This window comes from Coturnix japonica, chromosome 22 (assembly GCF_001577835.2).
Source record: "Coturnix japonica isolate 7356 chromosome 22, Coturnix japonica 2.1, whole genome shotgun sequence".
NCBI lineage: Eukaryota > Metazoa > Chordata > Aves > Galliformes > Phasianidae > Coturnix > Coturnix japonica.
In genome coordinates, this window is record NC_029537.1 from 67,480 (window position 1) to 78,560 (window position 11,081).

Below are 11,081 nucleotides of genomic sequence, written 5' to 3' on the forward strand. Positions count from 1 at the left end.
TGCCTGTGCACGGCAGGGAGCCCCAGACCCCAAGGTGCCCCTACAGCCCCCATGGGATTATGAGTGGGGTCCCCAGCTGTTGGCCCCACGATGATTGCTCTGAGCTCCACATGGCAGCAAGTAGTGGCACATGTCACCATGGGGCTGTGACCGCCAGAACCGAGCGGGGTGGGGATGCTGACTTGTGGGGGGCCGTCGGGTTTGGGGTCACCAGGTGCTGCCCCATGAGTGGGACCACGGCTCCCCCAGCGCTCCATCCTTGTCTGCAGAATGACCCGGGGGTCTCGGGGAGGGGACCATACAGAGCGGCCATACAGAGCAGCGCTGGGACAGCGTTCCCGAAGGAGAAGTCCACGCCGACCCCATTTATTGGGGAGCCCCGGCACCGTCCCGGCGCCATCCAAGCCCTTCCCACATCGGTCCTGGCTCCTGGGCGCGTCTCACTGCCCCATCATACACGCCATCTTGCAGGCCACGGCCGAGATGAGCGCGGCCCCGCGCCCGCTGCCCTCCTCCGACTGGATGAAGGTGATGTCGCAGCCGGGGGTCAGCTGCCGAACTGTGGTGTGGAAACGGTCCTTGAAGCTGCAGGGGGAGGAGGAAGGTTTGGGGTGGGAGTAGGGTTAGGATGAGGGGTATGGTTGTGGTTAGGGCCACTGATACGGATAGGGTTAGCGTTAGGGTTAGGGTAAGGATTAGGGTTATGGTTAGGGTTAAGGTGAGGGGATGACGCCTCCCCGTGGGCTCACCTGGGGTGCAGTTTGTAGACTGAGCCGTCCACCCCCACCGTGATCTTGAGGGTCTCCTGGCTGCGGCTCTCCCGCATGCGGTTGATGACCCCGGCCAGCCCAGCCGAGCACATCTGGGCAGCGCGAGTGGACACGCTCTCACACACCATGCGCACGATGTCGCAGTCCGACCCCGAGGGCAGCAGCCCGAAGGCTGTGAGGATGTTGTAGATCTGCTTGCGGTCGCCTGAATCGCTGCAATGGGACAGAGGTGTGGGCATGGGGCAGGGGACCCCAATGGGGGACACAGGATACAGGGATGGGGCAGGGGAGCTCAGTGTCTAGTGTGAGGAAATGAGGGGTTGAGAAATGGCTTTGGAACCCCAATAAGGGTTGGCTGCAGATCGCTGCCATGGGGCGATGGAATGCAGGACCCCACATGGGGCAGCTGGGGAGAGGGGATGGGGGGCACCCGCTGATATGAGGCACCATGATGGACCCCCATACCCCCCCTGTACCTCTCCACCTGCGACACGAAGCGCGTCTCGAAGGCTCCGCGTGTCTTGAGCTTCTCGCAGCTCTGCCCGCTGAACAGCAGGTTCTCGTCCACCAGCCGCAGCAGCACCAGCCGCACGATCTCCCCCATGTATTTGCCCCCGATGATCTTCTCGTAGCTGGGGACGGCGCAGTGTCAAGGCCCCGCTCCCCCCGCCCCACACCCCACGGGAAGGAGCCGCCATGCCCCACTCCTTACAGCTGCTGACCGGGGTTAAGCGAGGTCTCGTCCACCACACGGTCGTACTCCAGCAGGAACTCGTCCAGCTCCCCCGACGCCCCGAACGCGCCCCACTCCGTGTTCACACACATGCGGCCCTCGTCGCCCTCCACCAGCTCCACGTTGTGCATCTCCTCCATGTAGCAGGCGTTGCAGCCCGTCCCTGCGGGGTTGGGGGGCAGCTTTGGGGCCTGGGGCTGCTCTGTTCCCCCCAGTGTCCCCCCAGTGTGACCCTGCAGCCCCTTACCCACGATCATGCCGACCTCGCAGCTGTGGTCCTCGTAGTAGCAGGAGATCATGGTGGCAACAGTGTCGTTCACCATGGCCACCACGTCCATCTCAAAGTCCTGCACCAGGGGGGTAAGGGGAAATGCAGTGATGGTGGGTACGGGATGGGGGCACACAGTGATGGGGGATATGGGATGGGGACACACAGTGATGGGGGATATGGGATGGGGACACACAGTGATGGGGGATATGGGATGGGGACACACAGTGATGGGGGATATGGGATGGGGGCACACAGTGATGGGGGATATGGGATGGGGACACACAGTGATGGGGGATATGGGATGGGGACACACTGCAGACCCAGGGTGGGGACACAGACGGTGACAGTGGGGCTGGGGGCACGTCTCACCCCACGCCGTTTGATGGCGTCCCGCAGCAGCCCCACCACGTTGTTCCCCTCCGCTCCCGAGGCCTTGAAGCCCTTGGTCCAGTTCAGCAGGATGCCCTGGGGGGCAGCACGGTGGGTGTGGGTCGCGGTGGCACCGTGTCCCCCCGCCCCAATGTCCCCTCACCTTGTCGATGTCCTCGTGCCGCACGGGGAAGGAGAAGGTGAAGCCCAGGGGCAGCTTTTTGTGCTTCATCTGGTGCTTGTCCAGGAAGTCGGAGATGCACCCCGAGATGTAGTCAAAGAGCTGGGGACAAAGGAGGGATGTCACTGCGGTGCCCCCAGCTGCAGCCCCAGCCCCCCATCACCAGCACTGCCATATCCCCACCTCCCTGCCCCCCAACCCACCATGTCCCATTCCCTGTCCCCAATGCCACCTCACCCCCACGTCCCACCGCTCCATCCCCAGACCCTCACTGTCCCCACACGGACACACACTGGGGACACCCCCCTTCCCTTTGCACTCAGGACCCCTTGGGCCCCGCTCACCATCTCGGCCGTCCCCGTCATGGCGTCCTCGGGGATGGAGTACATCTGGTGCTTCGTCTTCACCTTCCACTGCCCCTCCTCGCCCTCACCCACCTTCACCAGCATCACGCGGAAGTTGGTGCCGCCCAGGTCCAGCGAGAGGAAATCCCCGACCTCTGCAGCGCGTGGGGACACGTGGGGCAGCTGCTGCCACCCCACGGCTCCGCAGCACGGGGGGGGCTCAGCCCCACAGCTCCTTACCCGACCCCTCCGGCGTGGAGCGCACGTATGTGGGCAGCATCTTCACCGACGCCTCCTCGTGCGTCGCCAGCTTCAGCCCGCGGTCCATCTCCTTCTGCATGCGCTGCATCACCTTCCGCAGGTCCTCCTCCTTCAGCCGGAACTCGGACAGGATCTGCTCCACCTGCACGGACCCCCGGGGCCGCAGGACCCCCGGCAGCGAGTGCTGAGGACCCAAAGGACCCCAACCCAAAGGACCCCAACCCAGGGGACCCCAACCCAGGGGATCCCAACCTCCCCCCCCACCGCCGTCCCTGCTGTTTTCCCCCTGCCACGCTGCGGCCCCGCAGCAGCTGTGCTGGCTGCATTAAGGCCTCATTAGTCAGCAGGCCCAAGGCTGCAGCGCTGGGGCTGTTTTCCTGCTGTTACTGCTTTGCAAAGGGACGAACCGATGGAGCCTTTGGGGTGACCCCAACAGAGCCTAACCCCAACCCTAACCCCAACCCTAGCCCTAACCCTAACCCTGGCCCTAACAGAACCTTTGGGGTGATCCCAATGGGGCCCTCAAGGTGACCCCATAGCACCTTTGGGGTGACACAGAGCTCCCCACCCCACTGGGCACCACTGCTCCACGCTGAATCCCCCCCACCCCTCCATGCCCACCCCAGCACTGAAGCCCCGTGGGTACAACTCTGGGGTCTCAGCCCCAAACCCCCCCATGGGGAAACAGCACCATGGCCCCAAGGTGAGGAGCACCCCAAGGTGAAGTGCAGCTGATGGTGCCCCACGTGCAGCCCCCTGCCCTCCTGCCACCCCCCCCAGGCTCCATGCTCCCAATGTGGGGCTTTGCTGTGCTCTGGGGTCTGCCCCTTCCCACCCAACACCAGCGCAGGACGCAGGGTCCCACTGGGCTCTTCCTGGGGCTGGATCCCACGTGTCCCATGTGATGCCTGATGTTCAGCACCCACAGCCCGACCTCCCAGCACCTCAGCCCCATCGTATGGCCACATAAGGGCCCAGCCACGGGGCCATGGGGCCACACGTTAATGGGGCCACGCGTTAATGGGGCCATGTATCAACGTGGCCATGGGGTTGTGGGGTTCTGGTGCTGGAGCTCACCTTCTCGTGCCGCCAGCTCTCCATCCTGCTCCTGTGGTCCAACATGGGGGCAGCCGTCGGTGTGGGCTGGACGGCGCTGCCCCCCCACGTGCCCCCCGCCCGGATCTCCGCCTTTAGCTCATGGGGCGGCCCCGCTCCCCCCCCTCGGCCGCGGGCTCAGGAGGGTTCGGGCCCGGCTCCCCACATCCCGGGGCGGCCCCTGGGGCTGCGGGGTGCCCGCGCTCCGTCCCGCTCTGCCGGCGGCCCCGCGGGGCGGTGAGGAGCCCGTGGGCCCGTCAGTCGTCACGGCAACCACTCGGTGTCCTGGTCACGGCCGCCAGCTCTTCAACGGCACCATGGAGACCGCGGCTCCGTGACAAAGGTGACGGGGCGACGGGGACGGACCACGGCAACGGGGGCAGCCACGAGTGGGACCCACCGAGCGGCAACACGGGACCGACACGAGAGGGACGGGAGGGGGGGCACGGGGGCTGCCCCATAACGGGTCTGTTCTATGGGGTTCTATGGGGTGATGCTGCCCCATAGGGAGCTGTTCTATGGGGTGATGCTGCCCCATAGGGAGCTGTTCTATAGGGTGTTCTATAGGGTGTTCTATAGGGTGATGCTGCCCCATAACGGGTCTGTTCTATGGGGTGATGCTGCCCCATAGGGGGCCCATAGAACAGCCCCGCCCACACACGAGGCTCCGCCCACACGTGCCCACGCCTCGGAAGCCCCGCCCACAATCGGCCACGCCCTTTTAGACTCCGCCCACAATCACTCCAGGCCCCGCCCCCCGCGGACGAAGCCCCGCCCACAACGCAGAGTCCCGCCCTTTTCTTGGCTCACCCATGACGTCATCGAGGCGCTGATTGGCTCTCCCCGCTCCGACGCGGCGGGTGGGCGTGGCCATCCATCCTGTCTCTCTCTCATTGGCTGAAAGACAAAACGTGGGCGGGGCGAGGGTGGCGCCTGCGCAGGGCGGGTGTGGCTCCGTGGCAGTGACCGGCGTTGGGGTCACTTCCGGCCGTCGCCGTTCTACTTCCGGGTGGGGATCACTCCCTCCGCCGTCGGTTCCGAACAGTCCAAAGCGCCGGTACCGATGGGGGGAGGGCGGGGGGCGATGGGGGGGGGGACGTGGGCCCGGTGGGTCCCGGTTCGGTTCCGTTGTGCCCCGTGGGGTCTGAGCGGGTCCCGTTGCGGTCCCGGTGGGTTCCGTTGGTTCCGTTGGTTCCGTTGTGCCCGGTGGGGTCTCAGCGGGTCCCGGTTCGGTCCCGTTGTGCCCCGTTGGGTCCCAATGGCCGCTCGGTGAGTTCCCGGTGGGTCCCGATGCGGTTCCGTTTGGGCCCGTTGTGCCCAATGGGCTCCCGTTTGGTCCCGTTTGGTCCCGTTTGGTCCCGTTTGGTCCCGGTTTCATCTCGCTGCTCCCGCCGATCTCTCACTGCTGTTCCGTTGTCTCCCCGTTGTTCCCGGTGCCCAGGTGCCGCCATGAGGCTGTTCAGTCTGACCGTGCTGTACAAGGCCGAGCCCCGCGTGCAGCTGCTCAAAGCCGCCCACGACGTGACCACGTTCAACTTCTTCCAGAGATCCAGGTCAGAACCGGCCCCGTGTGGCCGTTACACACACACAGAGTCACAGCCCCGGCCAGATCATCACAGCCAGCCCCATCCAGCCCATTACACACATAGTGACAACCAGCCCCATCCAGCCCATTACAACCAGCCTCTCACTCTAATTACAGCCGCCCCCCATCCATCCCATTACACCCCACCCCTCGCTCTAATTAAACCCTGTCACTAATCACACCCCACTTGGTACCGGTTGGTTCAGCCCTGGGAGCTCTGTGTGCTGTGAATGTCACTGTTGGGTTGTTGGAATTGCTCACAATTAATTAACGCCCCAATTCCCGGCTGTGGGGGTTTGTTGGAGCTTTGGGGGCTTCGGCTTCTGCACCTGTGGCTGTGGAGGGGAAAAGTTTTGAGGTAAAAGCACGTTAAAGAAGCTGCGGTTTGTGCTCCCAGCGTGCAGGAATTCATGACCTTCACCAGCCAACTGATTGTGGAGCGCTCGGAGCTGGGCAGCAGGGCCTCGGTCAAGGAGCAAGGTGAGCAGAGGAGCAAGGTGAGCAGGGGAACAAGGGGAGCAGGGGAACAAGGGGAGCAGGGGAACAAGGTGAGCAGGGGGAGCAGGGGGAGCTGCCCATGGTCACCCCACAGCTCCCCTCCCTGCTCCAGGCAGGAGGTTGGGGGGCAGAGCAGGGTCCAGCCCCAGAGCCATCCCTGTTCTATGGGGCTGAGCTCTGAGCACTGAGGGGCTCTGGGCCCCCCTGCCCCCCCTGTGTGCCCAGATTACCTGTGCCACGTGTACGTGCGCGCTGATGGACTGGCTGGGGTGGTGATTGCCGACAATGAATATCCGTCACGGGTGTGCTTCACGTTGCTGGACAAGGTGAGTCGTGTGGGGCAGGACGTGTGGGTCACCTCCATGGGCTGCCTATAGGGCTGACAGCTCCGTGCTGGAACAAACCCCGCTGTGTCCTGTGCAGGTGCTGGAGGAGTTCAGCAGGCAGGTGAGCAGAGCAGAGTGGCCCTCGGGGTCTCCCTCCACCATCAACTACTCAGCCCTGGATGGATACCTCAGCAAATACCAGGTATGGGGGCTGTGCTTCCCGCTGTGCTGCGTGTGCTGCTGCCGCGCTGACGCTGTGTGTCCCATCCCAGAACCCCCGCGATGCCGACCCGATGACCAGGGTGCAGGCGGAGCTGGACGAGACCAAAATCATCCTGGTGAGCTGCCGGCGCCGCCGTCCCCGCTCCCCCCCTCCGTCCCTGGGAGCGCGGTGCCATCAGCTCCGCTTCCTTTGGGCAGCACAACACCATGGAGTCGCTGCTGGAGCGAGGGGAGAAGCTGGATGACCTGGTGTCCAAGTCGGAGGTGCTGGGGGTGCAGTCCAAAGCCTTCTACAAAACCGTGAGTGTGCTTTGCTCCCAGGGGCTGTGAGCAGCTCAGCTTCCCAGTGTGACCATGGAGCTGCTCAGCCCTTCCAAGAGCTGATCCTCGCTCTGTGGTTTTGGAGCGTGGCCACGAGCCGTAGGGCCGAGGTCACCCCACGTGTGTGCAGGGAGCTCAGCCCGTTTCCTCCCCCCTTTGCAGGCCCGAAAGCAGAACTCGTGCTGTGAGATCATGTGACCCGGAGCCGGGGGTCTCCTGCTGCACCCACCGGGGCCTTCACTCCCATTCGGATCTTGGCTGCTCCCAGGACTGACAGCAGAACCCGCGGGCTCCCGGGCCGTGCCGCAGCCTTACCCACAAACTGGGCCCCAGACTGGGGAGCGCCGGGAGCACCGTGCCCGCCATGACGCCTGTCACACCAGCGAGTGCCTCGGCCGTGGGATGGGGAGAGAGGAGCCGCCCCCCCCGCAGGGCCTGGGGCTGTGCGGGAAATGGGGGGTTTTATGGGGCTGCTGTGGGGGGTGGGGGGTGGTGGGTGGGGGAGATGAGCTGCTCTGGTCTGCGGCAGGTTGGGGGGGTCAGTGCTGTGTTCTGTCCCCTTCCTCCAGCTGAACCAGGGGCCGTGGGGACGGGGCGGCACCGAAGGGACGCGGCACTGCCAGGACCCTGTGCCCTGTGTCAATGGTGCTGGTGGGGGCGGCCACCTTTGGGACGGGTCTGAGCCCCCAGTAACTGCCCGTCCCATGGGGACAGGTCTGGGACATGGGGAACCGGCTGGGACGGGTGTGGGGCTCCTCACTCTGCCCCATTGCAGCCAGGGGGGGTCTCAGCCTCCAGCCCCCCCTTGGGATGGGCAGAGCTTTCTCTCGGGACTGTCGTGTGGTCGGTGTTGCTGTTGTTTCTGTGCCACCACCCGTGGCCGATAAAGTCTTTGGCGGTTGTATCTCAGCTCTGCTTGGGGGTCTGGGGGCGGGATGTGGGGCTGAAATGGGGGGTGGCCCTATAGGAAAGCTCCCACATCATCCACCGGGATTTCCTTTATATCAGTTGTTTTTCCTCATAATTTATTTGCAGTTTTTTTTTTTTCCGAGACAAAAACAAAATCAGAGTCATCTTTTACACTTACAAGGCTCAGAAAGAAAAGACAAAGGGGTCCGAGGAGGGGGGAGGGGGGGGAAATGCTGGGGAGGGGGGGAGGGATGGAAAAGAACGAGAGAAAAGGGGAGAGGGGAGAAAATTCGGCAACGATCCACCAGCATTCATGGGACAGAAACAGCTCAGCTCAGCTCCTCGACATACAGCGTTAGCGCTCCAGGGTGCTCCCGCGCAAAGGGCATGCAGAAAATAACCCCCCGACCCCCCCCAGCCCCACGGCCACAGCCACAAACAGCCCCAGCGACAACGGGTGCGGGATGGGGACGTTGGGGGGGATGTGGGGGGGCGTGGGGCGATGTTCCCCCCCCAAGAGTGGTGACCCCTGGAGGCCGGGTCGGATGCGGGGGGGGGCAGCAGCCTGTGCCCCCTAAGAGACCCCTTCTCTTAGTCTAAAGTGCTTGCGCCGCTGCCTGGGTGCTGGGTCAGCCCCGAGCCCCCCGCCCGCTCCCCGCCCTTAGGGCCGGAACCCCCCCACCCCCCAAATGACTGAACTCCTGCCCCCCAACCCTCAGCGCGCCCCACACTTGTGGGGCAGAGGGATGGGTGGGGAGCAGCGGGTGGGGGTCGGGAGGGGGGGGGGGGGGGGGGCACCGGCTGCTCCCGCGGGAATTCAAAAATAAAGAGCTCTCTCTATGTACAGGGACCCGGGGAGGGAGGGAGCGAAAGCAGAGTCCAAAGAACAACATCCACCACCAGCAACAGCGAAACTCCACAAGCACGGCCGGGGGGTCCGGGCAGCGCCCCCAGCCCAGCACACGGAGGGGGACACCATGGGGGTCCGCGTGCTCCAGCGGCCCCTCCGTGCCAACGGGAGCGTGGTCGGGGCAGGAAGAACCAGGAGGGGAATTGGGTTGGGGGGGTTATTGGGGAGTTATTGGGGGGTTGGGGGGGGGAGGCGATTTTTGAACGTTTTCCGTCGTTTTGGCTTTTTTTTTTGTCTTTTTTTTTTCTGCAAACACAGGCACCGGGCAGAGGAGGGTCCGGGGGGTTGGATGGGGTGGGATATGGGGGCACAAGGCATGCGGACGCGTGTTCCGGGACCGCGGCACCGGGCCGGCGGCTCGGCCTCGGCGGGGGGGTCTCGGGTCGGGCTGACGGGGCCGGGGGTGCTCGGGGGGGTCCGGAGGCGGCGGGACCCCCCCCATCCGCCCTCACCTTCACTGGAGGGGGGCGACGGGGGCCCCCGAGCCGTGGAAGTGGACGTTCTGCCACTTGCCGTCGCGGCGATGCCACACGCGCGTCTCCTCCGACTGGCTGGTGCGAGGGCGGCCCTGCGCGTCCACGTACTGAGTGATGCGGATGTAGGCGATGCAGGCAGCGTCCTCCCCGATGACGTGAACGTGGGGGTTCAGGATGGTCGTGTGTATCGGTTTGTTGTTCTTGGACAGCACTGCGGGCACAGCGGGGTGCGGGAGGGATGAGGGGAGAACGCGGGCAGAGCCAGCGCATGGACGGCAACGGAGGGATGGGGATGGAGGTGGGAGGGCAGGGACGGCGGGGGCGGCAGCCGGGCTGTGCGGGACTCACGGTTCTCAAAGTAGAACCGGTGGAAATCCATTCCTTCCACCAGGTTCCCCAGGGCTTCGGGCTCGAATGAGGTCAGCCCCGGGTCGCAGATCTTCCTGCAAAGCGCCGCGTCAGCACCAGCCCCGCGACCCCGGCCCGACCCCCCGACCCCACTCACGCGTAGGCCTCAAAGTCCCCGTTGTTGACGGCCTCGATGAGCTGCTCCGTGATCTTAATGATCTCCTGCTTGCGGGCTGCGAGGACAGCGGGGTCACGGAACCGCGGGGGGACAAAGGGGGCGGGGACCGACGGACACACGGACCAGGGGACACACGGCCATAGGGACACACAGCCATAGGGACAGACACATGGACCAGGGGACACACAGCCATAGGGACACACAGCCATAGGGACACATGGCCATAGGGACAGACACACGGACCAGGGGACACACAGCCATAGGGACACACGGCCATAGGGACAGACACATGGTCATAGGGACCGACTGACCCTTGAGCCACACGGGTGGATGATGGGGACATGGGGACGGACAGACGCACAGACAATGGGGACCTTGGGGACACAGGGGACACTGCACACCCCGCTCCCACCCCAGCACACAATGACATCCCAGCGCCATCCTGCTGCATTGCACCACATCCCAGTTCCATCCCAGTTCATCCCAGTCCATCCCAGTGCCCCCCACACCATCCCAGTCCATCCCAGTGCCATCCCAGCACAGTGCATCACCACCCCAGCGCTCCCAGCTCCATCCCAGTGCATCCCAGCATCACTCCACTAAATCCCAGTCCATCCCAGTGCCATCCCAGTCCATCCCAGTCCATCCCAGTCCATCCCAGTCCATCCCAGTCCCTCCCAGCTTTCTCCCATCACAACCCGTGTCATTCCAGTGCATCCCAGTGTCTCCTAGCATCATCCCAGCGCTTCCCAGTGCCGTTCCAGTGCATCCTAATGCATCCTAGCTCCATTCCAGCGCACCCCAGTGCTGTTCCAGTACATCCCAGTGCCATTCCAGTGCATCCCAGCTCCATTCTAATGCAACTCAGTGCCCCCCGTGCCCCCACCCTCCCACATCCCATCACCTTTGGTGTCCTCGTCCTCGATGGTGGTGTTGGTGCTGTCAGACGACTCCTGCCAGCAGGGGGGGGCGGCGGTGCAGAGGGAGAGACAGAGGGTGGGGGGGTCAGCGCCCATTTTGGGGGGACGGGGGAAACCACGAGCCCCGGCCGCGGGGGTGACGCCTCCCTGGGACCACCGGGAGCCCCCAGCCCTGAACAGATGGGAGATGGGGGGAGGATGGAGGCGGAAAGCGGAGGGAGGGCAGCAATACCTTAATGCCGTCCGCGGGGTTATGAATTACGGTAGTTTGAGGCTCCTACAGGAGAAGGAAGAGAGACAGAGGAGGAGGAGGAGAGAGGGGGAGGAAGGAGGCGAGGAGAGACCAGAGCACAGCGGCATGGGG

The 11,081-nt window shown here is 64.5% G+C and overlaps 3 protein-coding genes across 5 annotated transcripts in view; 1 reads left to right on the plus strand and 2 right to left on the minus strand.

Annotated features, from left to right (window-relative positions):
* Positions 1-319: 319 nt before the first annotated feature.
* GCK (glucokinase) lies at positions 320-4,415 on the minus strand. 3 transcript variants are annotated; one of them, XM_015882979.2, is made up of 10 exons: positions 4,007-4,415; positions 2,909-3,071; positions 2,669-2,823; positions 2,307-2,426; positions 2,144-2,239; positions 1,751-1,850; positions 1,483-1,666; positions 1,247-1,402; positions 750-983; positions 320-585 (listed from the first exon to the last, which is right to left on the minus strand). In XM_015882979.2, exons 1-10 carry the CDS (start codon positions 4,049-4,051, stop codon positions 441-443), a joined length of 1,398 nt encoding a protein of 465 aa, XP_015738465.1. In that variant the 5' UTR covers positions 4,052-4,415; the 3' UTR covers positions 320-440. The 3 variants fall into 3 exon arrangements, with proteins under 3 accessions (XP_015738465.1, XP_032304774.1, XP_032304775.1); XM_032448883.1 differs by having other exon boundaries at positions 1,493-1,666; positions 4,007-4,414; XM_032448884.1 differs by lacking the exons at positions 1,751-1,850; positions 2,144-2,239; positions 2,307-2,426; ... (1 more) ...; positions 2,909-3,071; positions 4,007-4,415 and having other exon boundaries at positions 1,493-1,609.
* A 593-nt stretch (positions 4,416-5,008) lies between these two features.
* YKT6 (YKT6 v-SNARE homolog) lies at positions 5,009-7,459 on the plus strand. The gene is made up of 8 exons (XM_015882984.2): positions 5,009-5,081; positions 5,466-5,577; positions 6,007-6,089; positions 6,333-6,433; positions 6,531-6,635; positions 6,706-6,771; positions 6,854-6,955; positions 7,139-7,459. Exons 2-8 carry the CDS (start codon positions 5,474-5,476, stop codon positions 7,172-7,174), a joined length of 597 nt encoding a protein of 198 aa, XP_015738470.1. The 5' UTR covers positions 5,009-5,081; positions 5,466-5,473; the 3' UTR covers positions 7,175-7,459.
* Positions 7,460-7,984: 525 nt separating this feature from the next.
* The window catches only part of CAMK2B (calcium/calmodulin dependent protein kinase II beta), an 11,447-nt gene continuing 8,350 nt past the window's right edge, over positions 7,985-11,081 (minus strand). The window contains exons 13-17 of the mRNA XM_032448845.1: positions 10,950-10,994; positions 10,702-10,750; positions 9,777-9,852; positions 9,620-9,714; positions 7,985-9,482 (exon numbers count right to left, since the gene is read on the minus strand). Of these exons, the coding sequence (XP_032304736.1) occupies positions 9,250-9,482; positions 9,620-9,714; positions 9,777-9,852; positions 10,702-10,750; positions 10,950-10,994 (498 nt within the window). The 3' untranslated portion in view covers positions 7,985-9,249. The remainder of the gene's footprint in view (positions 9,483-9,619; positions 9,715-9,776; positions 9,853-10,701; positions 10,751-10,949; positions 10,995-11,081) is intronic.